The sequence below is a fragment of the Antechinus flavipes genome, chromosome 4 (assembly GCF_016432865.1).
Source record: "Antechinus flavipes isolate AdamAnt ecotype Samford, QLD, Australia chromosome 4, AdamAnt_v2, whole genome shotgun sequence".
NCBI classification, from domain to species: Eukaryota; Metazoa; Chordata; class Mammalia; order Dasyuromorphia; family Dasyuridae; genus Antechinus; species Antechinus flavipes.
In genome coordinates, this window is record NC_067401.1 from 129,532,856 (window position 1) to 129,560,417 (window position 27,562).

The 27,562-nt window shown below is 36.8% G+C and overlaps 1 protein-coding gene across 1 annotated transcript in view; it reads right to left on the reverse strand.

Annotated features, from left to right (window-relative positions):
- The window catches only part of ACSF2 (acyl-CoA synthetase family member 2), a 39,350-nt gene extending 25,944 nt beyond the window's left edge, over positions 1 to 13,406 (reverse strand). The window contains exon 1 of the mRNA XM_051994321.1: positions 13,258 to 13,406. Within this exon, the coding sequence (XP_051850281.1) occupies positions 13,258 to 13,391 (134 nt within the window). The 5' untranslated portion in view covers positions 13,392 to 13,406. The remainder of the gene's footprint in view (positions 1 to 13,257) is intronic.
- Between the last annotated feature and the right edge of the window lie 14,156 nt (positions 13,407 to 27,562).

Here is a 27,562-nt window from a genome sequence, read left to right on the forward strand (position 1 = left end):
GGATTCAGGCGTCCTTTATAAATACTTTCCAAGATGATTAGTTTGGCCTATCTGCAATGGATTAAGCAGGGCTGTTAATGGATAAGTTAGTAGCCTATGCACATTCATCTAGCAATATACTCAGAGTTTCTGCATCTTTAGTCAAACTTAAAGGCTCTATAGTCACTCACTCTATCCTATTCCCTATCTTCCCATCAGGAACATAAAATAGTCAATGCAGGTTGGCGGTTACTGGTCCTAACTTACCCATGAAACCAAGGAACAGATATAGCCATAGACCAACATAGACTGTTAGAGTAAAAGTCTAGATGGAGCTCATTTCTTTATATTCATGATATCTTATAGTCTTTTTGGCAGCCTACCTGTTCCTGACCCTTGAGACAATTTCCCAACTATTGGGTATCATGAGATCTTGTTTTGCTATATTCTGGAGCCTCAGGGAATTTTATGGTCTTGGTGTTTGCTCATCAAAAATAAGTGTCCTTGGAACCCAGTGTTTCTGTTGTACAGTCAAGGAAATAGTTTATCCATTTCATTTCCACCAGTGATCAGGGAGCCAGGCCCATATGTTCATCATCATTTCCTCTAGAGGTTTTGAGGAGTTTAGAGGGGAGGAGTTTGCATAATTTGTAAATTACCTGCTAAATCTTCCAAGTTATCTTGTTTGTGAATGACATGATAATTACATCAAGATGCAGCACATTAAAGACTCTACAATACAAGACCCATAATATCTCAAAGGAGTTTGGCTTAATAATCCATACAGAAAACACTAAGTCGATGAAAAATGTCTATTGTCCAGATTATGATATGTAGTTTGATGGACAGCCTTCAAAACTGTGTCATTAGGACTGATGGACAATGAACTGGGCCCAGAAGGCAATAAAAAGAGCAAAGGGCCTAGATTACCTTTGGGAATTGCATGGTGCTTTTAATAATCCAGGATTTTCCCCTGAAGCAAAGGCCCATGTTTTTAACATCTTATTTTTTCATGCTATACTATATGGTTGTAAGTCATGAAATACCAAGTCTCTGAAGAATTAAGGTTTGGGTGACCCAAGGGCAATAGTAAGATGCATAGTGGTGTATAAGGAGGCAGGGCTGAGCAGGGAATTTGTCAGGGTATTCCAAGAAAAGTTAGAAGACAATGCTCTCATTGGAGCAACAGCAAGAGACGAGACCATAACAGAGCTCACCTACTTCAAGGAAGACAACTAGAAGATGAAGACAGAAGTCATATTGCAGCAGAGGTAGAAGCTCCAAAACTATAGCGACAGAGTCATGCAGACTACACAAGGGACATAATCAAACGGGGTCTGGCTATCTTCACCCAAGATTTGAAAAGGAGCAGAGTACAGGCACAAAATCCTAATCCAGGAACTAAAATTCAGACAGGAATAAACAAAAGAAAGCTTTACATACAATCAAGAAACAAGATGGGTTAAGAGAAACCTAAGACAAGCCAAAAAGAGACAAATCCTATGATAATTATGAATAACCTCAGAGAAAAGAATGGCTTGACCACAAGGACTCCCAGAATGACTACAAAAAATGAAGCAAGAGATTAAAAGTACTGAGGAAAAAAACTGGAAGGAGAGTATGTGGTTTATTCAGCATTCTACTGAATATGGAAAACCTTACCTTGGCAGCGGATACATAACGGAATAATTGTAACTTAACTGTTACATGAGATACCAAGAAATATTGGAATAAAATATAAAAGTCAAAAAATTGAAAGAATTTGTGAAATGTCTACTATTTTTAAAAAATGATCTAGAAAACAGGTTTGAGGAGAGATCATTTAAGAATCACCAGGGCCAACCATTCCCAATAAGATCAGGAGTGAAACAAGGTTGCCCATTATCACCAGTACTATTCAATATTGTATTAGAAATGCTAACTTCAGCAATAAAAGTTGAGAAAGAGATTAAAGGAATTAGAGTAGGTAATGAGGAAACCAAACTATCACTCTTTGCAGATGATATGATGGTATACTTAAAGAACCCCAGAGATTCTACTAAAAAGCTATTAAAAATAATCCACATCTTTAGCAAAGTTGCAGGATACAAAATAAACCCACATAAATCATCAGCATTCTTATATATCACTAACAAAATCCAACAGAGTTACAAAGAGAAATTCCATTTAAAGTAATTGTCGATAGTATAAAATATTTGGGAATCTATCTGCCAAGGGAAAGTCAGAAACTATATGAGCAAAACTACAAAACACTTTCCATACAAAGAAAATCAGATCTAACCAATTGGAAAAATATTAAGTGTTCTTGGATAGATCAAGCAAATATAATAAAGCTGACAATACTACCTAATCTATTTATTTAGTGCAATCAGACTCCCCCCAAAATATTTTAATGACCTAGGAAAAAATAACAAAATTCATCTGAAAGAGCATAGGTCAAGACTTTCAAGGGAACTAATGATAAAAAATCAAATGAAGGTGGCCTAGCTGTACCAGATCTAAAACTAAATTATAAAGCAGCGTTTACCAAAACCATTTGGTATTGGCTAAGAAACAGACTAGTCAATCAGTGAAATAGGTTAGGTTCACAGGACAAAACTGTCAATAACCTTAATAATCTAGTGTTTGACAAACACAAAGATAAGAATTCACTGTTTGACAAAAACTGCTGGGAAAAATTGGAAATTAGTATGGCAGAAACTAGGTACTGACCCACACCTAACACTGTACACCAAGATAAGGTCAAAATGGGTTCATGATCTAGGCATAAAGAATGAGATTATAAATAAATTAGAAGAACAAAGGATAATTTACCTCTCAGACCTATGGAGAAGGAAGGAATTTGTGACCAAAGAGGAACTAGAAATCATTATTGATCACAAGATAGAAAATTCTGATTATATTAAATTGAAAAGCTTTTGTACAAACAAAACTAATGCAGACAAGATTAGAAGGGAAACAACCGGGAAAATATTTTCACAGTCAAAGGTTCTGATAAAGGCTTCATTTCCAAAATATATAGAAAATTGACTCTAATTTGTAAGAAATCAAGCCATTCTCCAATTGATAAATGGTCAAAGGAGATGAACAGACAATTTTCAGATGAAGAAATTGAAACTATTTCTAGCCATATGAAAAGATGTTCCAAGTCATTATTAATCAGAGAAATGCAAATTAAGACAACTCTGAGATACCACTACACACCTCTCAGATTGGCTAGGATGACAGGAAAAGATAGTGCGGAATCTTGGAGGAAATGAGGGAAAACTGGAACACTGATACATTGTTAGTGGAATTGTGAATACATCCAGTCATTTTGGAGAGTGATTTGGAACTATGCTCAAAAAGTTATCAAACTGTGTATACCCTTTGATCCAGCAGTGTTACTACTGGGCTTATATCCCAAAGAGATCTTAAAGAAGGGAAAGGGACCTGTATATGCAAAAAATTTTGTGACAGCCCTCTTTGTAATGGCTAGAAACTGGAAACTAAGTGGATGACTATCAATTGGAGAATGGCTGAATAAATTGTGGTATATAATGTTATGGAATATTATTGTTTTGTAAGAAATGCAGCAGGATGATTTCAGAAAGGACTGGAGAGACTTACATGAATTGATGACGAGTAAATGAGCAGGACCAGGAGATCATTATATACTTCAACAACAATACCATATGATGATCAATTCTAATGGATGTGGCCCTCTTCAGCAATGAGATGAACCAAATCAGTTCCAATAGAACAGTAATGAATTGAACCTGCTATACCCAGCAAAAGAACTCTGGGAGATGAGTATGAACCACTACATAATATTCCCAATCCCTCTATTTTTGTCCGCCTGCATTTTTTATTTCCTTCACAGGTTAATTGTACACTGTCAAAGTCTGATTCTTCTTGTGCAGCAAAATAACTGTATGGACATGTATACATATATTGTATTTAACATATATTTTAACATATTTAATATATATTGGTCTACTTGCCAATTGGAGGAGGGGGTGAAGAGAAGGAGGGGAAAAAATGGAACAAAAGATTTTGCAAGGGTCAATGCTGAAAAATTACCCATGCAAAAATCTTGTAAATAAAAAGCTATTTTAAAAAAGAATCACCAGGGCCTTTCACATCCCACCATAAAACCCAAAACCAAACAAAAATCAAGGATATCATATTTCAAGAAATCATAAAATTAAATAGCCTAGACCTATTAGAATCCAGCGTCAGAGTGAAACTATAGGAAAAATTACATCAATTGTTTACAAATCAAAAGCTTACAAATCAAAGAAAAAAAGTCAAAAAGAGTTCGGGAACCAAGGAATCATAGTCAGGATTACAAAAGACTATGCTGCAAACATTATTACAGGAAATTTTTTTGCCAAAAGATAAAGGCTTACCAAAAAAGACTAATGTACTCTGCAAAAATGAATTTAATCTTCAGGATGAAAATGAACTTTTAATAGAAAAGAACTGGGAGGGAAAAGAAATACACTAGAGTTATGATCTTCTCCCTAAAACTTCCCTTTCTTCTATCTTCCCTAATTATTTCGAAAACACTATTATCTTCCCATCCAGGTTCAGATTCATTCTTCACTTTTCCATTGTGCCTCAGATTTGAGATAAACAAAATAAATAGAATAATGATCAATTTGATCTACTTTAAATACATTGGTTTTCAAGACTGCTCTATTTGTTTTTTTATGATACATTTTTATTTTTCAAAATACATGCAAAGATAGTTTTTAACATTCACCTCTGCAAAATCTTGTGTTCCAGATTTTTCTCCTTCCTTCACTCCTCCTTCCCCTAGACAAGAAGCAATCTAAAATAGATTAAACATGTACATTTTCTTCTAAGCATATTTCCGTATTTATCAAGCTACACAAGAAAAATCAGATCAAAAAGGGAAAAAATTAGTAAGAAAAAACAAGCAAACAATAACACAACAAAATAAAGGTGAAAATACTATGTTGTGATCCACATTCGGTTCCCATGGCTCTCTCTCTGGATGCAGATGACTCTCTCCATCACTAATCTATTGGAAAAGAGTCAAGTCCATTACAGTTGATATTCACATACTCTTGTTGTTGCTATGTACCATATTCTCTTAGTTCTTTACTCACTTCATTTAGCATCAGTTCCGAAATAACCCTGCTGATTGTTTCTTATAAAACAATAATATTCCATAATATTCACATACCATAACTTATTCAGTCATTCCCCAACTGATGGGCATCCACTCAGTTTCTAGTTCCTTGCCACTACAAAAAGGGCTGATACAAACATTTTTTACATATGTGGGTTCAAGGATATGTGTCTTTTTAAATGATCTTTCTGGGATACAGACCCAGTAGAAACACTACTGGATCAAAGGGCATGCACAATTTGATAGTCCTTTGGGCATAGTTCCAAATTGCTCTACAGAATGGTTGGATCAGTTCACAACTCCACCAATTATGTATTAGTGTCCCAGTTTTCCCAATTCCCTCCAACATTTATCGTTATCTTTACCTGTTATCTTAACCAGTCTGAGAGATATGTAGTAGTACCTCAGATTTGTCTTAATTTGCATTTCTTTAATCAACAGTGACTTAAAAGTATTTTTTCATATGACTAGAAATGGCTTTGATTTCTTCATATGAAATTTGTTCATATTTTTTAACTGTTTATCAATTGGAGAATGGCTCGTATTCTTATGAATTTGAGTCAATTTTCTATATATTTTAGAAACGAGGCCTTTATCAAAACTCTTGGATGTAAAAATTCTTCCCCCCCCCCCCCACAGTTTTCTGTTTCCCTTCTAATCTTGGCTGCATTGGTTTTGTTTGTACAAAACCTTTTTAATTTAATATAATCAAAATTATCCATTTTGCATTTCATAATGTTCTCTAGTTCTTCTTTGGCCATAAATGCCTTCCTTCTCCACAGATCTGAGAAGTAAGTAGACTATCCCTTATTCTCCTAATTTGCTTATAGTATTACCCTTTATGTCTAATTATGTAACTGACTTGACCTTATCTTGGTATAAAATAAAGACTGTTTTATTTGGCAAATGAATTTGGCTTGTGAAATCAGGAGACTAAGGTTTTAATCCCAGCCCTAACTTCTGTTCTCTAGCCCCCAGTTTCCTAAAGGTACTATTCAGCTCTAAATTTAAGATCTGATTATAAAAGAATTGTCCCTAAGGTTAACATTAATGAATGTGACTAACAAGATACCCTATGTCTGGATACCTTTAACTATGTGAGATGCCTTTTTGATTAAGTTACAGAATCAAAGCTGTAAAGTGGATGAACTAGGGCCCATATTAAATCAATCAATTGAAGGCATCATCTACATGTGAATAATCTAGCTAATCAAGTTGAGAAGGTATGAATCACTGAATGAAATCAGATGACAAAATGTATTAGCGTTGGTTGAAAGAATTAGCAGAAAAGTCAGCTGCCCTCATGGAACTGAGTCCAGAGCATATCCTGGCCTATACTATGAACTCAAAAGACATAACAGTTTGGAAATTCTCAGTGTAATGGCAACAAACCTACACATTTCACTAAGGACATCTCTAATTTGGAACTTAGCACAGTTCCCCTGAGTTACCCAGAAAACATCCAATAGTATTTCATAATACTAAAGAGTATTCTATTAAAGGAGGCAGGAAGTAAGGAATGCATTTTAGACATTTCAGAGGCATAATATTTATTAAAATACAAGCAAGATTTAGGATGGTCATCTATATAATTCACTGATATGAAGTAGTCTTATTCCTTGACAATGTCAGATGGATAGCTATTAATGAATCATTATTATATTTCTTAATTACAATAACAGATGTTAATACGGAAGTCAAAGATTTGCAAAAAAATTTCATATATAATAATAGTATTGTATAGTATAATATATAATATCATGCAAGAATAATATAATAAGTTTTACAAAACACTTTACAAATATTATGTCATTTACTACATATAACAATTCTTGAAAGTAGGTACAATTATTCTCTCCATTTTATGAAACTGAAGCAGATAGAGAAATTGCTCATGATCAAACAGCTAATAAGTATTCTTGGCTGGGTTTGAACTCAGATCTATTCTGATTCCTGGTTTACTCCTCTATTCGCCACAAAACCCAGCTGCCCCTTCTGTGAGTTGAGAGAGGTGAAATAACGTGTGTATCAATCAATTGGATGTCTGAGGCAGGATTTGAACCTATTGAGCCTATTCCTAGTCTAGTGTATTTTACATCACATTGTATTTCTTCTTATTATTAAGAAAAGCTAAGGATGTTTGAGCCACAATCTTAACTTTTTGAGGCTTATATTAGGATATAAACTATTGCCCCCCAAAATGCCCTTAGTGCCACCATTAGTATAAAATCCTTTGTTAGATAGATTACTGCCTTTTCACTTTGGTATTTTCCTGTACTTATGAGGTTGTGATTAAAACAAACAAACAAATAAAAAAGCCCAACTGGATAGAGCACAATAGTTTTGGAGTCAGGAAGATCTGAGTTCAAATGGCACGTCAGACACTGGATATTTGCTAGCTTGTGTGATTCTGGGCAAGTCAATTACACTCAATTGCCTTGCCTCTTCCCACCCCAAAAAATTTGCTTCAGAATTTTAAAAATCACCTGTGTAGTTAGCTCTAAGGGAGACTCTAGTACCACATAAAAGGGCCAGGTGGGATTGGCTTGGTTGCTAAAGATAGCTAGGGATACTTATTAGGAAGAGTCAGGGGCAAGAGGGAATGGGTGGCAGTTTTGACTCTCTCCAGATTTAAGACTCTCCAGCAAATCGCCTAGATGTTGTCAAGGGTCTTATTTTCCCCATAGTGGGACATGGCGGGATATATTGCCACAATACTATACATTAGAATTAACTTCTGTGGACAATTCCTTTGAGAAACTCAGAATATAGGAAATAAGACCCAATGCCTAGGATTCTCAGCTGCCAGAGGCAAGGACAGAATATTTCTATGGCACCAGAGGCACAGATAATCAATCCTTCTAAGCTCTGGACTCCAGGGGTCACAAACTAGTGTCAATATTTTAAGTATTACCTTTTCCTCTCTACCCTTCGGAAAAGGTAATCTTTGTGCAAGAGTAGATTTAGATTAAAGAGGAAACAAAACAGGAAGAAAAAGAGAAAAAAACAATAACATTGAGCAATGTTTGCTCAAGGTCAGAAAAAATTCAAAATTACACATTGGCTAAAATGTCTGTACCTTTTGACCTAGAGATTCTACTGCTAAGTATGTCTCTCAAGTCAATATTTGATTAAAAAGAAGAAAAAGAAGGGAAAGGAAGGAAAGGAAGAAAAAAAGGAAGGAAAGAAAAGCCTTATATAGGACACACATAAATATGTGTGTGTGTGTGTGTGTGTGTGTGTGTGTGTGTGTGTGTGTACTTTTGTGGTAGCAAAGAACCAGAAACAAATTTAGAACCCATCAAATGGGAAATGGCTAAATATGTTGTGGTATAGGAATATAATGGAATATTATTGTGATATAAGAAACAATGAACTTGTTGAATATAAATTAGCATGAAAATATATGTGTGAATTGATATGTTACAAAGTGAAACAAGCGGAAATTCACTACACCAAATCCTGATTGGGAAAATCCATGAAAAAAAAATCAGTGAATCATTTTTTCAGCAAAGGTCAAAATAAGAGTCAAAACAAGAGATTTTCAGATTCTAAGGAAGGGTATCTAGCCAATAACAGTCTCATAGAGAATTTCAGCGCTGGGAGAGAGAAAGAAGAGAGGACCAGTCTAGTGTAGGAGGCAGGAATATATTTCAACTGGGAGCTCATTACCCAGTTCTATATTACAGATCTAGAGAGGACTGAGGAGAAGTCCTTAATATAATGATGACATTAGGATGAGAAGGGAAACTAGTCAGGCAAGGAACAAGTTCAGAAATAAGCAGCAGCTTTCTGCTTCCATATCCCAAAAAATAGTCTTAATTCTTAGTTCTAATTTTAGTTCTTATTACTTATTTCTAGTTAGTTCTAACTAGGTCTTAACTCTAGCTTCTAGGACTATCTGAAGTCTGCTATGGAATGACCAGGTCAGTAATCTCATACCAAAGGGAAGCCCATAGTTCTGCCGTTCTTTCTGCCAACTTTCCAGAACAGAACTTTCCAGCTGACTAAAGTGGTTGAGGCCAAAAACAGTCTATCATAACTCCAAATAGAGCAAGCCCATAGGCTTGTTCAGACCTAAATCTAGATCAGTAACTTGAAGAGTTCAGAAGGGCAGAAATTAAGAATTTGCCCTGGATCAGACCACTTTGGAAGCACTAAAAACTTCAAAGAAAAAATACAGGTTGGACACAAGTTCAGCTAGAATTTTTGCAAGAAATGAAGTTGAAAAGAGTTTTAATAAATGAAATGAAGGTACTAGAAGGGGAAAATAGTAAAGAAATAAGAATCTGAGAGTTACAGAAGAAAGAACTGGTAAAGGGAATTAACAGATTAGCAAAAAATGTATAAAACCTTGCCCAAACAAACAAACAAAAATTCCTGACAAGTGTAAGGGATGGAATGAATCTATCAGAACAGAAGAAATATTTAAACAAAGTCAAAGACTGAAAAAACAGGGAAAAATTTGAAGTATTTCATAGCACACACAAAAAAAAGGAAATTCCCTGGCCAAAAAAAGAACCTAGACATCATATTTCAAAAAAAAAATCATAAAGGAAAAATATATAGGATAATTAAGGGAAACAATTGTGTTGGAAGATCAAAATATCAAGAAAAATTTCATGGACCCAGGTTAATTTCATGGGCCCAGGTTAAAAACTGTTATGGACCAGAACTTGAAGCAAGGTGCTAAGTCAGTGGAATTGTTAGAGAATGGTTGTTTAGCATGGTGCTTAACAATTCATGTACTTAGTTCAGTACATGTACTTAGTACTCACTATAGTTCTATAAGATTCATACCTTTGATAAGAGAGCATATAAACTTGGACAAACTCAGCCAGAATCAGAACTGGAAAACAGAGAACATTACAAAAAATCCTTTCTTAGGATTTGAGGCAAATGATTAGTGTTTGGGGAAGAAGACAGAAAATGCATATTAATTTCATTTTGGCCTGGGAAGAGAAATGTTGGGTCTCCTTTTAGGGTGGGTCTCTAGGAGTTCTAGACTGGAAGAAATCTTGATAACCATCCAATACAATGTCTTCATTTAGTGGATAAAGGCACTGAAGTCCAGAGAGGAAAATAACTTTTCTAACATCAATAAAGCTAGCTAGTTAATGTCCAAGCTAAGGGAGAAGATCTAAAAGCAGGGTCTTGTGACTCCATAGGTAGCCCCATGTTTTCCAGTCCGAACTCTGCTCACCAATCAAATTCTACATGAAATTCTCTCACTAGTGTTAGCAATGTATGTTACATAATATAGGAGATAAGTAATATATGTTTATTGACTTGCTGCCAATGAAATATCAAAATGGAGGTTATAATTTAACCTAAGAATCACAGACTCTTGGAACACAATAGAATTGGAAGTCCAGTGAGATGAACATAACCCAAGGCTCTACACACTAGGTCAGGATTTAGAGGTTCATCCTACTTTTTAAAAAAGAACATAAAATAACATATATTACAAAATTTCATTATCAGAAAACATTTTTTGGCATGTAGATGAAATATGTAAGAGCATTTTCATTAATTAAAAAAAAACAATCTGGTAATGGGAAAAATGTACTTCCTTTTTATTTTAAACCCCTAAAAATCACCAGTTTCCATTAATCAACATTTGTTGAGTGCCTACTATGTGCCAGGGACCATGCTAAACACTGGAGAATACAAATGACACAAAAAACAGTTGCTGCCTTTGAGGAGCTTACAATCTAATGGGGAAGATAACATGCAAATAAACATATAGAAGCAAGATATATAGAGAGTAGAAAATAACAAAGTTAAGGCACTGAAATTATGGGTTAATTAAGCACTGATCAAGTATTATCTTGTACCTAATACATCTGCCAATTACCCTCTCCCTCACAATACCAATTATTGGCCTCTTTCTTTTGAAATTATTTTGTGTTTATGTAATATTTATTTGTCTGTATATGTGTTCCATTCCAGCCTTGATAGCAGAGTTTCACCTTTGCCTTTATTTCCTGGTTCCTAAGAGCAGGAAATGTGTCTCAAATGTAGATGTCCCTCATAATTATTGGGTAATAGTTTTAGAAGTCATTTGGTCCACAGCTTCTTAAACCGTGGGTTACATCCCATATGGGCTTGTGTAAACTGAATGTGAGGATCACAAAATTATGATTTGTTATAAGTAAATGTTTAATTTGTATACCTATTTTATATACTAATATCTGGGGTCAAGTAAAAATTTCTTGGATGAAAAAGAGTCATAAATGGAATAAATTTAAGAAACCCTATTCTAGTTCAAACCTTTCATTTTAGAGATGAGAAAACTGAGGCCCTGGGACTTGCCCAAAATTTTAGAGGTAACAGACGGTAATGCCAGGATTTGAACCGAGGTTCCCCGATTCCAAATCCAGTGTTTTTTCCCCTGAGCCACACTGGAAGTAATATGAAGTACTTACTTTTGTGACTGTAAACTTGTTAATTTCGTATGAATATTTTGATAAATGTATTTCAATCTAACTGATGTCCTTTGCAATCTTATGCATTTTATATACTGAAAAACATTATCCTTAGAAGGGGTCCATAAACTTTACCAGGCTGCCCAGGTTTCCAGCTCACACAAAAAGGTAAAAGACCTTTGCCCTAATCTGTAACTCACTTAATCCAGGCTTAAATCCCCCATTGCTTGGAACATATTTCAGAGGTCTTGAATCAAGAGTCCCTGTGCATGAATCAGAAACAAGTGGATATCCAGCCTCTGAGAATACCTTCAGTGACAGGAATTGTCTACAATGCTTGTTTTTTTTCCTCAGAATGCAACCCTTCTAGGCAACTTCAGATTTTTGCGTATCTATATATCTCAACTATCCAAACGGATTTGGTTTTATTTTGTCTCTCTTTTAATTAAATTCACTTTCACACCTACCATCTTCCTAATCCTCTCTCCACCTCTGAGGTCAATCAATGATCTTTCAAGATCTACAGGGTCTCTCTAGGCCTTCTCTCCCAACTAGTGAGTTTCTAGATCTACCATTTTATGAAGGTCCACATTCATGCTAATGTCATGCCAGATTGAACTCACTCCCTGGCCTTCTCCAATTTGTAAAAGAGCAAGCAACTCTTACCCCTTTTCAGGTATCTTCTTCTACCCAACCCCCCTTTATGTGTGCTCTTCCCCCATTACAAAGTAAGCTCTTTGAGAGGAGGAACTGTCTTATTTGCTTGTGTTTGTATTTCTAGCATTTAGAACACTGTTACATCTTTCTGTTCTAATTCTCTCTGTGTGTGTGTTTCTATCTCTGTCTTCTCTGTCTTTCTCTCTTTCTTTGTCTCCCCTTTCCAGCTCCCAGCTGTAGATGTAGGGAGAATGGGAACCAGAGTCTCACTCAGCACCCACTGAGTCTACCCTGGGCTCCCACCAGGCCTTAGAAGATTAATGAACATCCAGAGAGTGAATATCAATATTAACTAACTTCTGAAAAACATTCCCAGTGCTCAGCAATTGGCCCCTACCACAAAGCACCCTGACTTCAGATCAGGGGGGAATGAAGAAGAAATCAGTCAGAAGCAAGAAATCAGGGAGGGCTCTACAGATTCAACATTTGTGAGGTCACAATTTGGAAGTCTTTCTCAGTTCACTCCACTTAATACCTAATCCCCATTAGCTGAAGAGAATCTGAAATTGTGATGAAAGAGAGCTCCCCTAAAGAGTGAATGGGTTTTACCAAGGAAGGCACAAGAATTCCAGTTGAACGTGGAGAACCCAGGGAAGGGATCCTTTCCCTCTGCTATGTCCCCTCAGGCCTGAGAATTTTAGCCACAGAAAGGTGCTAACCTCTTGTGGCCTCAGAGGGAGAGTTCTAATTGTAATTAGAAAAGTGCAGGCCAAACAGACCCTAGCCAGAATGTCAGGGCAGGGGAAAGCAGGGGAGTAAGAAACTTCAGACTGTGGGTACAGAAAAGGCTGAGAGGTGCTTCGGGTCCAGAAAACGCTGGGACCCAGAAGGCAAGAGCATCCCGACGAGATTGCAGAGCACCCTGCCATAGATTGGAGCTGCTCAGCTTCCCGGGACCCTAAGTAACCCCTCCTGGAGTATTTGTTCCCTACATACCCGATCGCCCCAACATCGCCCCCTGCTCCCGCCCCCAGATCCCGCAGCTCCCAGTACCTGAGCAGGCGGATTCCCTGGAACTCCGCTCTCCGCCAGCCCCGGACAGGTGCCAAAGCTGAACGAACCCCCAACACCCCCATCACTCCCACTGGCAACTGCCCCAACCGTCGCACCCCAAACGAGACAGCCATGGCTCTACTTGCAATCAGCACCTCTAGTCCAATGCAGCAACTAAACTTTTAAAGCAACGGGTGCTGGGCGGAGAGGGAGGGGGGAAGATGAGGAGGAGAGGGGAGGGGAGAAGTGGAGAGCAAAGGGGGAGGTAGGGGTTCCTAGCCTATGGCGGCACCCCAGAACTGGAGCAGAGGCGGGGCGAAGGAGTGTCTCTCAGCCACCCCGCCTCCCCACTCTGCCCCCAAGACTACTAGATCCCGGAAACTCCCCTCTCTTTTCTGTACTATTGAGGGTAGTGTTGTTTGGCCCGGGCGGAGAGGTGGGAGTGGGGGAAAGGGTGGTCTGTCACGGAGATCTCTTCAGGGACTGTTGGGATCCACGTAAGTCCACGTAAGATGACTGGAAAGGGACCTGTTCTTTTGCTCCGTAAAACAGCTGCTGTCCCCTTCTTAATCCCGGGTTGGAGAGGGAGGAGCAGCCAGATCTGTCCATATCCTGTCATTCAGCAACATTTAATAAATGTTTATTATATGCCAAGGGCTAGGGATATATCGAAAAGCAAAAAAACATAAGTGGGGAGGGAAAGGCTGGGATTAGTGACAAGTCTATCTGCTCCTCTAGACGAAAGGTGTGTGACTTTTGCTTCTGAACCGTCCCCTGCCTCCGCCCACCTCGAACTTTTTGAAGTCTGTGGCAGATTTTTCCTGTCCAGTCCTAAATCTTGTACTAGGAATAAAGCTTTGTGAATCATTTTAGAGAGATATCGAAGCATCCCTCTGGTCACTCAGTTAGAAGGTGGTGGACTTCTTACCAGGCATCTATTTTCCAACACGGCCAAAGTGAGCCAATTTTGTTTCCTTATACTAATTTGTTGCAAAAAAAAGATTCCGTGGCAGGTAGAGAACTGATTTGAATGCAGGTCGAAGCATATCTTTTTCACTTTGTCCTTTCTCGTGTTTTTTCATTTTGAGCTATGCTGTCTTTCTCAACTATTTTGGGCCAATTTGGAAGTATATTTAATATGATAGCACATGTATAAACTAGATCAAACTGCTTACCTTCCTTGGAAGAGGGGAGGGAAGGGAGGGAGGGAGAACATTTTGAAACTCAAAATCTTGTAAAAATGAATGCTAGAAATTTTCTTATCATGTATATGGGGAAAAGAGAAAGAAAAAGACAGGGTTCTGGGAGGCAAAAGAGTAGTAACTGGAAGTGAAAATGATGTGTGTAAGGGGTGAATGGGGGAATGAAGAACAAAACATTCGTTTAGCCTTAAGATATTTTATTGCAGGAAGTCCATTGGCAGAGAAAGATCTGTTTTCAGAAAGGGGGGAGGAATTGTTTTCTACATTTACAATTGTAGCCAGAAAATCTTCCACTTTATCAGACTATGCAAATTCTGAACTGGATCCTGGTTCAGATGTTTCTCCCTTTCATTCTACATTAATCCCCAGTTTGCCACCTGGATTTTCAAGTTAGAGCATTATCCAGGAGTTTTTGTTATACTTGGAAGGTCTTAAAAGTTTCCTGCGTATGTGAAGAGGGGAAGGATCATATGATTATAGAAGTTAGAGTTGGAAAGGACTTCAGGGATTATCTAGTCTAACCTAATTTGACAGATAAAATAAAACACCCCAAGGTTTCTTATCAAAAAGCACAAAACCATAGAATCTGGTAATTGTAAAGGACTTCAGAAGTTGTCTGGTCTAACTGCTTCCAGCAATATGTGAGCTCCTTGAAAACAGCAACTGCTTTTTCCTTCCTCAGTTTGTCCAGAGTTTAGCACAAAATTGACAAAATATAAAAAATCAATAACTTTGGGGCAACTAGGTGGCACAGTGGATAGAGCACTAGCCCTGAAGGACCGGAGTTCAAATGTGACCTCAGACACTTAACACTACCTAGCTATGTGGCCTTGGGCAACTCATTTAACCCCAATTTCCTCAATTAAAAAAAAAAAAAACAACCTTAAATAACTTTTGACTGACTGGTAGATGACTAAATAGCCACTCTACAAAATAGTGTCTTGGGATTCCAGCTTCTGTGAAATGGAAACAAGCTGGAAGAAAGATGTTAACATTTCTTTCCCAGAGATCACAGGATCTTAGACTTAGTTATGCAAAGAAACTTTGCTGAAATTTTACAAATGGGGAAACTGAGGCCCAGAAAAGTCAAGTGACTTTTCTAAGATTACACAGGCAGTAAAGTCAAAATACTTCTGTTCTTTAAAAAAAAAAAAAGCTGCCTCATCTAATCAAGCAATTGACCTCCAACTAGGAAGAGATGTGGCCAATTATTTTTTCCCACCAGAAGGAATAAGCATCATAGCATTTTTGTTGTTTGTTGTTCAGTCCTGCCTAACTCTTCATGGCCCCACTTAGGGTTTTCTTGACAAAGATACTGGAGTGGCTTGCCACTTCATTCTCCAATTCTTCTCCAATTCATTTTGCAGATAAGGAAACTGAGGCAAAAAAAGATGGTTAGTATCTGCAGCCAGATTTGAATTCTGATTCCAGGCCCACTACTCTATCCATTGTGCCACTAAGCATGCATGACACCCTTATTTCAATCAGCAGCAAAAATCTGAGAATGCTGCTGGAGAGGCCTATGAGTGGAGCTCAGATCAAGAGTACAATATTGTAAATATGGGTATCAGCACCCAAGAAAGATCCTGTCCTCCTGCTCTAGGAATGGTTCTGAAAATAGAACTGCCATCCAATGCCTCCTGAAGTGTTTTGCCATAAGCTGGAAACATTAATATCCAGTTTTTGAAAAGAAACAATAGCTTAATACTACCAATTCACAAATATACATAGAAATTAATGAACAAAGTTTTCTCTAGGCTTCTGTAGTTAATGCAGCAGGGGTTCTTAATCTTTCTGTGTGTGTGTGTGTGTGTGTGTGTGTGTGTGTGTGTGTATGTGTGCTATAATCCCATCTCAGATGTATTTATAAATAATGATGTAATTTTTCCCTTTCCAAGTTCACAGATCCCCTCCCTTAAATTTATCCATGAACAACTTGGGGAAGGGGTATGTGTACTCTATGTCAGGAATCCCTAGGCTACAAGCATTTCTTCTTCACCTTTGCTAAATTGTAACTACGTATTCCAAAAGGCAACTAGATAGCACAGTGGATAGAACACTGGGTTTGAAATTAGGAAGAATTTAAGTTCAAATATGGGCTCAAATACTGTGTGACCCTGGGCAAATCATTTAACCCTATTTGCCTAAGTTTCCTCACCTGTAAAATGAGCTGGAGAAAGAAAGGATCTTTGCCCAAAAAAATACCAAATGGGGTCATAAAGAGTGGGACCCAACTGAACAACAAAATTCCAAAGGAAGGGTTGTAAACATTGAGCAATATGATTGCTTTTTGCTCTCAGGGTAGGGTGGGAAGGACATGGATTCTGATGTTGAAGACCTGAATCTGTGTCCTGCCTCTGACACTTAATATCCTGTTGGCTTCACTTACTTTATCCATACAATGAAATGGATGGAACCAGTTGGCCTGGATTCTCTCCAAGTTCTCTTCAAGTATGGCATCCAGCCATTATGCCAGTTCAGTACTTTCTTTAAAGTCACCATGAGGGTGCTTCACTGATAGGCAGTGTGGGTCTTAAAGGACCTCAAACATATTAAGGAGCTGTTTACTTAGCCCTCCAAGGGCACCTTTTATGCTATCTAAAGGAGAGGGAGAGTTTTACTGCCTTGTTTCTTTTGTCTTGCTATCTACTTGAGGAACAGTCAGTATCTTTTTCTATTTTTTTCATATATAGTGCAATAGATCATTCAGAGCCTGAAGGTCCAAACAAGCAAATTTTTTTTTTTTTTTGGCCAAGATATATACACTTTCAGATAGTAGTTCCTCAAGGCAGTTACAAAGCATTTTGGGAAGGAAAAAACCATGGTCAAGAAGTTTAAAACAATCAACAGGGGGAAGTGCTAAAAACTGCTTTTTATATTCTTCTTACCCAAAAGGTCCACAACTGTTAATCTACCTGGAAATAAAATTAACCCTAATTTACTCCTCCTCATATCCTCATCCATAACTGGAGGTAAGTAAAAATATAAGTTTGGCTTCTGTTTGCCAGATTGAGTTGCTACCTACCACATCAAGGTTGGCCCCTGACAAAATTGTAAGAAGGTAAATTTTCTCAGCCCCTTTTCCATCTGTTACTAAAATTACAATGTACAGATTAAAACCCAGGTTCTCTGATTCCAAAGCAAAAATTCTTTTGATTGATTTTTTAAAAATTTCCCCCAATTACATATGAAAACAATTTTTAACATTTAACATTTTTTTAAAGTTTTGTGTTCCAAATTCCATTTCTTCCCTTTTCTTTCCCTTCAGAAGTAATTTGATATGTTATACATGTGCAATCATGTAAAAAAATTCCATATTAGTCATTTTGTGGGAAAGAGAGAGAGGAAGGGAAGAAGACAAAGGAAAATAAGGAATGAGGGAGGGAAGGAAGGAAGGAAGAAAGGGAGAAAAAAGGAAGAAAGGGAAGGAAGAAAAGAGAAGGAAAGAAAAGAGAAGGAAGGAAAGGAAGGAGGAAAGGAAAAAAAAAGGGAGAGAAGGAGGGAGGGAAAAATAGTAAGCAGAGTTAATGGTGTAAGCTGGTTGGAGACCTAAATCCTTTCTTCTGCCCCAATCAGTAACTCTGGGATGTTAGGACAGAAGTTAGGTCTTGACCTAACTAAGAAAAGGGCTTGGTCTCAGAAAGAGTGACAGGTCAGAATCTCTAGCCCTCAGGCCTAACTCTCTACAGTAAATCTTCAACATGAGAAAAAGTTTCAAGAATTGATGATGGGTGAAATTATTATAGTCTTTCCTAATCTCCCTGTAGAGGTTGGGAACTGTGTTATTGCAAAAGCAGCTAATCCTACGAAGGCCCCTCTTTTAAAGCACCTTTATTTCTTTATAAGAATCTTTGCCAGGATCAGAGAGCAACAAAATAGTGAGAAGAAACATTCAGTTTGAGTTCAGGTTCAAGATTCAGGCCCTTGCTGCTTTGCTTTCTGATCTTAGAAGTATGACTGCAAAAACCAAATGGACTTTTGAAGAGAGTTTACCAGGATCCTAAAGTAGGAGAGGAGGAAGAAACACCTTTCAAAGCTTATGCAATGGATGGGCTCACCACCATGGTTAAGCAAATCTTCAGGCTCCAACGACAGAGTAGGGCAGGAGCAGATGCTAGTAGAGACAAAAAACCTAAAGTATAAACTTTTTCTTTGTCTATTTTCCTTCCTCTGTCACCAACCAAGGCTCTCTGCTGTTTCTCTGCTGATTGTCTAATCAGCATTCTATTTTCCCTTGAGGTTAGGAGTCTTTAAATTATTTTTCCCTAAAATGTTTTCCAAATTCCAAATGTTTTCCAAAAATTTTATTTTTAGTAGGAATGTGTCACTCAATATTAATTTCCTCTCTTACCCACTTCCACCTTACAAATTTCACTTAGCCTTGGAATTTTGTCCTAAGGCTATCTTGTCTTTTTGAAGAGTGGGTGAGTAGAAAAACTTAACAAATCTATATATCAAGTTGATGGCAGACCACATTTTACATTCCATCCAGCCAAACACCAAGACATTGGATCTACCCATGAATCTACCTTCTCATCCCAATCCCAATCCCACCTCCATTCCCATGCCTCAATTAGCACTCTTGCTTTGGGAACTTTTTTCAATTTATGCCATCAATGCTATGGAAAGAGTAGAAAAGTCTGCTTCCCTATAGCTGCATTCACAATCCCTGTGACAAGCTATTCCAGGTTTCCTTTTCCTGACCACAACTCCCCTATAAGACCACAGACATAGAGCTGGTGGTAATCGTAAGAGATCTTAGAAGTATCTTGCAGATAAGGAAACAAGTGATTTGCCTTGGGTCACATAGCTAATAAGTCTCAGAGGCAGGATTGGGACCCAGCTCTCAACTCTATACAGTCTATTGCTAGACTATATTGCCTCTTTTTATGTTCATATATATTATGTCCCCCTATTAAAATGTAAATTTCTACTGAAAAATGTTACTTGTAGAGGCAAGAGACTATGGGTGTGGAATATTATATATACTGTTAGACTGTTGATGTGTTGGTTAGTTTTTGTTAAGCTATTATTTTCTCTTTTTTATGCTTTGTTTCAAGGATTATCTTATTAGTAGAAAGATAGATTTGGAATTAAAAGTTTTAGGGGAAAATAAATTCCCTTAGAGAGCTAATCAAGGAAACTGTCTTCTGTATTTGTACTATCATCTATCACAGTTTCTATACCATAACAGGCACCTGACAATTGCTTGTTGATCAATCACTTGATTAGCTATAGAAGTGGACTCCAGTGAATCCAAGTTCATAGCTTGGGGAACTTAACAAATAATACTCTCCTTGACTCATGCCCTGATTCAGATTCTCTTTGGAAAGCAAGAATCTGGTTTGTTTTTAGGTGCACCCTAAAGGTTAGTGCAAGAAGCCCCCTGAAAATAAATTGAAGTTTCCAATAGCATTCAAGCATTTATTTATTGCAAAGTGTACTAGGTTAGAATATTCCTTCTCTCTGTGATTCTAGTATGATATAGTATATTAAGATTTTCATCTGCTTTCCCTTGAATTCAGTTGGTTTTTAAATTCTTCTGGGTCTTTCTTCATACTGTCTCTGAGAATCATGAGTTATTTTTAAAAAATTATTCCTGATTTATCAAAGAACTAAGTGAGCATTTCTCTTTCTATAAAAAGTGTAGAACAGGAAAAAAGGACTTTTGCATGAAACTGGGGAATCTTTAGTGTTATGAATTCAACATAAAACTTTCAAGATTGAGTCTGTGATTCTGTCCCCTTCACGTTTAGAGGGGAGGAAACTCTATTAATAGAATTCCCTTCCCTTTCTAATTCCCTATTTTAAAAAGAGAAAAACAAAACCAAATATGAATTGTCAGGCAAAACAAATTCTCACATTGACCATGTACAACAATGTTTGTCTCCTTTGCATCTTGAGGCCATTTCTTCTCTATCAGGAGATAGGTAGTGTGCATGCTTCATCAATATTTGGGAAACAAAGCTAGTTATTACATTGATCAAGTTCATAAATTTCAAAGTTATTTTTCTTTACACTGTTGGAATTATCATAATGTTGATTCCTACAGCCAACAGTTTCATCTCTGCTACCTACTGCCTATGATAGTACCTTAGGCAATTCACTTAACCTAATGATCCTTCTCAGCTTAATTCAAAGCCTTATTATTTCTTGCCTCCAATCCTGCCAATATGAAGGAATTTTATTCTTGTATACTTGAGACTTCAATGGATCTATTATATCATTAAAGCCAGATCATTCAAATGGCAATAGAAAGGCACATAATGGATGTAAGTAGACTATAACAGTTTCTCATGAAGAACCAATACATTACCTTTTCAGGAAAAATGGCTCAAGGAACATAAGAGAAACATATGACCAAAAATGAAGCAGCTTGTGTAGTGTCTACCTAATGTTAAGAGATTTAAACTCAGAGCCCATGAATTGTAGTTTGTTCATTAGTTTTTAATGTGTTTATAACTATTTCAATATAATTGGTTCCCTTAGTAATCCAATGTATATCATTTTATGCATTTAAAAACATTCTGAGAAGGTTCAAAAGTTTGTCAAGACTGAGAATCTCAGTTGCTGATTCAAGAATTGACTCAAATTTATAAGAATACAGGTCATTCCCCAATTGATAAATGATTAAAGAACAGGAAAAGACAATTATCAGATGAAGAAATTAAAACTAAAGTCATATGAAAAATGCTCTAAATCACTATTGATTATAGAGAAATGCAGATTAAAACAACTGAGGTACCACCTCATATCTTTCAAATTGGCTAAAATGACAGAAGAAGATAATGATGAATGTTGGAGAGGATATGAGAAAACTGGTACATTAATTCATTGCTGGTGGAGTTGTGAACTAATTCAACCATTTTGGAGAACAATTTAGAACTATGTCTAAAGGGCAATTAAACTGTGATCAAGCAGTGTCACTACTGGATCTTCATCCCAAAGAAATCATAAAAGAGGGTAAAGGATCCATGTGTGCAAAAATGTTTGTAGAAGCTCTTTTTGTGGTGGCAAGTAACTGGAAAAAGAGTAGACAGCCTATCAATTGGGGAATAGTTGAATAAGTTAAGATATTATGAAAGTAATGGAATACTATTGTTCTATAAAAAAATGGACAAGCTGATTTTAGAAAGGCTTGAAAAGATTTACATGAACTGATGCTGAGTGAAACAAGAATGATCAAGAAAACACTATACACAGCAAAAGTAGGATTGTGCAATGATAAAATCTGATAGACTTGATTCTCAGCAGTTCAGTGATCTAAGGCAATTCCAATAAACTTTAGATAGAAAACACCATCTGCATCTAAAGAGAAAACTATGGAGTCTGAATACATTTTTGTTCTGATTTTTCTCTCCCAAAATGATTCACATAGAAATATGTAAAAAAAAGAATGTAAAGGTATAATAAAATAAAGGTTTTTACATGTAACTGGGTTAAAAATTTAAAAAAAAAGTTTGCCAGGCTGCCCAAGTAGTTCATTACACAAAAAAGTTGAGAAAACTTGTTCTAAAGGAAGGCCTTGGCACACTGGATGGATTCCTTTTATAGAAAACTTATTGAAGGTTATAGATAAGAATCACAGAGAATGATTTAGCATGGATAGGTTGTGATTTGAAGAACTTCATAAGTCCATTGATGAAAAAGGGATCAGAAAGGGATGCAAACAAAAATTAATTAGTTTTTATTATTTTGTTAAAATTTATGTTTTTATTTTTCCAACTAAAAAATAATTGAGGGAAAGCAAAGTCTAGAATAAAAGTGCTAGAGCTAAGGAGAGTTGCTCCCAGGATCTGGTACATTGTTACAATACTTCAAACAGATAATATTTGTGTGACTATAGGCAAATCATACAATCTCTGACAATCTTAATTTCCTCATGTGTAGGTAGTACCCCCTCTCTCGGCTTATTCTCTTAACTGTACTGGCACTAACAGGTTGGCTCTCCAGAGAGGAATCTGCTACTTTGAGTTCTTAGGGAAACCCTAAAGGTGGCTGTCCTCCTGAAACTGTTGCTCATGAAGCTTCCATCAGTGGGCTTTTCCTTTATAATCAGCCAATAAACTCATTAGAACAGACATTTACTCATAGAGCATAGCAAAAAATTTAGTTAAAAAGCATTTTCCTCAAACCCAGGGTACGCTTTCCCATAAACACAACTAGGCTCCCTCTTTGATAGGCAACTAGTTTCAGTTTATGACTTGACTATTATAGCACTCTTTGCAGCTGAAATCTTCCTGTGTTCTTTTAGCAAAGGCAAAGGTCTTTAGCTTAGAATTGGTAGAATTCTCTCTTCTTTGAACCTCTTACTGTTTACTCTGAGATTTTTCACCTCCAGAAAGGAGATGAGAGAGGCTTAGCCTCTTCTGTTTAACCAATTTTTTTTTCCTGGTTCAAAGTAGATTCCCTCAGTGAGAAACTAGATTTTTGTTTGTAGCAATCATTTATACTTCCCAGTCTCATTTGTGTCCCATGCTGATGAATATATGGGGACAAAGATATAAAGTCACTCTATTCTGAAGAACAAATTCAGTATCTGTTTCTGCCTTTTCATTTGCAGCTGAGCTATTCAAGCCTCAGACCTTTTTCTAAGGTATGGGGTGCTTTCTTTATATCTGATAGAGTTTTCCCCTTACATTTCAATGTCTCTGCTGTCCCAACCTTCAAGTTTGCTGAAATTTGGTTGGGCACCCTTTCACATGTGAATTGGGGAACATAATACTTGTATGTGTTATCTTGATAGATGAGCTGATTAATGCTCAAGTTCAAATTTCAAGATTCTAGAAATCACTCATATGAGAGTTACAAGGTGGGAAATGTTTATTAAAGCAGACATAGAATCAGATAAAAATTACCAGTCATATAGGTGCATTCATTCCTAGTAGCCCTGAGGTAGCCATATCCATTTGAAATATCCTATACTAAACCTTAGCCTTAGAGGCAACTAGGTAGTATTGTAAGTAGAGTCCTGAGCCTGGAGTTGAGGAGACCTGAGTTTGAAACCTTATTATATTACTTATTATATTATACTTATTAATTGTGTGATCTGGGACAAGCCAGTTAACCTCTGCCCACCTCAGTTTCCTCCACTATAAAACAGAAATAATAATAGCTCCTACTTCTCAGGGTTGTATGAGTTTTAAATGAGATATTATTTGTAGAGTGCTTAGCACAGGGCCTGATGCATAGTAGATACTTAATCAATGCTTTATATATATTGTATACTTTATAATATAAATAACAAATTGTTTACATATGTTATACATAAATATGTATTTTATACATGTATCTATTATATGCAGATACATAACTTAACCAAGAGAACATTATATATAGCAATAAAATAATGTAATGATAAACTGTGATGGACTTGGATATTTTCAAAAATGAGGCAATACAAGGTGATCCAATAGACTTAAGATGAAAAGAGCCATCTGCATCCAGAGAGAGAATTATGGAGACTACATGTGGCTCAAAGCATAGGATTTCCACCTTTTTGTTGTTGTTTGTTTGCTTTCTTGCTTGTCTTTTTTTTCTTTTTCGTGTTTTTCTTTTCCTTTTGATCTAATTTATGCAGTGTGATGAATATGGAAATATATTTACAATAATTGTAACATATTTAAGCTATATTGAATCTCTTGCTGTCTTGGAGAGGAGCTAAGGGTACAGAGAAGGAGAAAAAAATTGGAACACAAGGTTTTGCAAAGATGAATGTTGAAAACTTTATTTGCATGTACTTGGGAAAACAAAATTAAAAAACCTTCATTGCAATTAAAAAATGCTTGTTTCCTTCATGCTCTCTTAGAAACACTTTTAGATGTAAGGACCGAATTAGCTCCCTGGATACTTTAGAATTAGCCAGAGTCAGAATAAGCAAAAGTCCTTGGTCTTTATTCTTTGTCCAAGTGAGAGGAATAGACACAGTAATCTCCACACCTCTGCTCTTCTTTCCCAGCCATAAGTCACTCTGGCTTGTCTTACTCCACCTTCTAATCCCTCCTCTAATTCTCTGTATACACCAACAGATCAAGCCAGCATAGAATAGTGGAGTGGGCCATTTTCCAAGCATAAGCTAATAGAGTATTGTCCAATTAAATAATTAGCCTTAAGTGTTTGGTTGTCTGAACCTCAGTGCATGAACTCAAGAGTTTCAGCCCTTTACACTTAGACAAGCTTGGTATTGCCCCAATCCCACTTTGGACCATGGTACCCTTAAGGTACCATGGGAAGCTAGATGATATAGTGGATAAAGCACAAGGCCTAGAGTCAGAAAGAGGCAAATTCAAATACCATCTCAGACTGTGTGTTGTGTGACCTTTGGCAAGTTACTTAACCTTGTTTGCTTCATTTTCCTCATCTGTCAGTTTGAGTTGGAGAAGGAAATGGTAAACTACTCAAGTGTCTTTGCCAAAAAAAATGCCAGATAGTGTCACAAAGAGTAACATGACTGAAATGATTAAACAAAAGGGAAAGGTTATATACTCTCCCAGGAAACAATATCAAAATGCTCTTGTGATATCTACTGAGATAATCTTCTACAAGGTACAAGAGAAGGCAGAGAGATGAGAGAAATGTGTGATGTGAGGAATAGATGTATATAGGAGCTAAAAAGCACAGCATGTGAATTTCTATGGGAATTATAGGATCAGACCTTTTTATGGCATCAGAAAGATACGGACTATTCCTCCTTTGTGACCTTCTGCATGGCAAAAACTTCCCTCTCTCAGATGCTGTGAGGAAAGTGCTTTGCAAATATTAAAGCTCAATATAAATGTGAACATTTATTAAGTTTTTATGGTCTTATTTCATAATCTATTCTATTATCTGTTTATCTTCCATTACTATCAGAAAATAAAGGGGTTTCACAGAAAAATGAAACAAGTCATTCAAAGCTGAAAGCAGTAGTCATCCTTTATTTGTCATGTTTGAGGGAAACCCATATGGCTAAATAAAAGACAGCCAGGGTTCCAAAGAAAGAGGGAAAAGAAAAAAATACTGGGGCAACCTACCAGAGATGGCTTAGGGCTTGGACTGACACCTCCAAACTAGGACAGTTGTTCCAATCGTACTTTCCTCCTGTATCCCCAAACTTCCCAGGATGGTTCTAGTACCTCCACAGCAGATCTGGGAAAGGGAAAGAAAAGATATAATCCATGGATGTTACTAGGGGGTCTCAGATATAATGCTCTTGAAGTCAATAGGAGAAGAGAATCAATGATAGTTTGAGGTCAATGAGACCAGGAGGTTACTTTCAGGTCTTGATAGATGGTCACACCAAAGTCTTGATGGTATCATTTATCTGTGCTTCAGGAAAGCTCATCTATATGGAGTATGGTGGAAGGAGGGAGTTTATGGCACTTCTGAAAATGGAACAACTCAGGTATCTCTTGTCTGATTCTTTTACTGATCATAATCTTCTACTATTCCTCATTACTTTTGCCTTAGGACAGCGTAAGTCCTCATTGTGACTCCTGAATTGGCTAAGCTCTCTTTCTTCTTGCCAACAAACTCCTTCACTTGCACTTTTAATACAGAAGTATGAGAGTAAATGTTTAACAATCAGCTCTCTTCAATTATTTTATTTTTCAAGTTTAAAAATTTTTTTGCAAATACATGCAAAGATAATTTTCAACATTCATTGTGTTCCTTGTGTTCCAAATTTTTCTCCTTCTGTCTTCTTCTCCTCCACTCTAGAGAGCAAGCAATCTAATATAGGATAAACATGTGCAATTCTTTTAAAAATATTTCCATATTTGTCATGTTGCACACATCAAAAGAGAGAAAAAAATCAAGCAAATGAACAAGAAGGTGAAAATACTATGCTTTGATCCACATTGGACCTCCATAGTTCTCTCTCTGTATGCAGATGGCACATCTTTCCATCACAAGTCTGTTGGAATTGTCTTGAATCACCTCTTTCTTAAAATGAGCCAACTCCATACAGTTAATCATCACATAATCTTCTTGTTGCTACTTGTAATGTTCTCTTGGTTCTGTCACTTCACTCAGCAGCAGTTCATGTAAGTCTTGCCAGGTTTTTCTGAAATCAGCCTGCTTGTCATTTCTTATAGAACAATAATATTCCCTCACATTCATATATCATTATTCAGCCATTCCCCAATCAATGAACATCTACTCAACTTCCAATTTCTTGCCACCTCAAAAAGGGCTACAAGCATTTTTGCACATATCAGTTCTTTTCCCTTTTTTATGATCCAATACAGATCCCATAGAGCTACTGCTGGATCAAAGAATATGCAAAGTTTTATAGCCCTTTGGGCATAATTCCAAATTGTTCTCCAGAACGGTTGGATCATTTCACAACTCCACCATAATACATTAGTATTCTCTTAAAAAATGTACCTTTTAAGTTTAATCTGCAGTATTAACATCCTAATAATTCTTTTTTTTTTACACCCCCCCCCCCAGGTAATTGGGGTTAAATGACTTGCCCAAGGTCACACACAGCTAGGAAGTGTTAAGTGTCTGAGATCAATTAAACTCAGGTCCTCCTGACTTCAGGGCTGGTGCTCTATCCATTTCGTCACCTAACTGCCCATCCTACTATATTAAGTCTAGACAATCAAAATAATAGATGAAGCCTTGATTTGCCATTTTCTGAGATACAAATGCTTACAATGAAATTTTAATGATAAACTCTAAAAAAGAACTGATAAATGCTAAATTCATCACTCTCCTAGACTTCATTCCATCTCCTCTCATCTTCTCCATTTTATTGTCCCCTATTTCATACCTACCTGCTCTCTCTCTTGTCTTTAATCTCTTTCTATTTACTGAGTTTTTCAGGGATACCTACAAACATGTCCATGTCTCCCCAAGTTTAAAAACAAAACAAAACAAACAACTGTACACACCAGCCATATAGCTATCCCATATCTCTCCTCTTCCTTTTGGTTATATTTTTTGAAAAAAATTTTTTTTACAATTGGTTCCTCAATTTTCTCTCTTTTACTTTTTCTGAATCTTCTGCTATCTGAGTTACTGAAGATCTCTTAAACACTAAATCAAATGAAACTCCTCATTCTCATTTTTCTCCAGCTCTCTGCAATATTTGAACCTGTTAATTGCCTTCTTCTCTG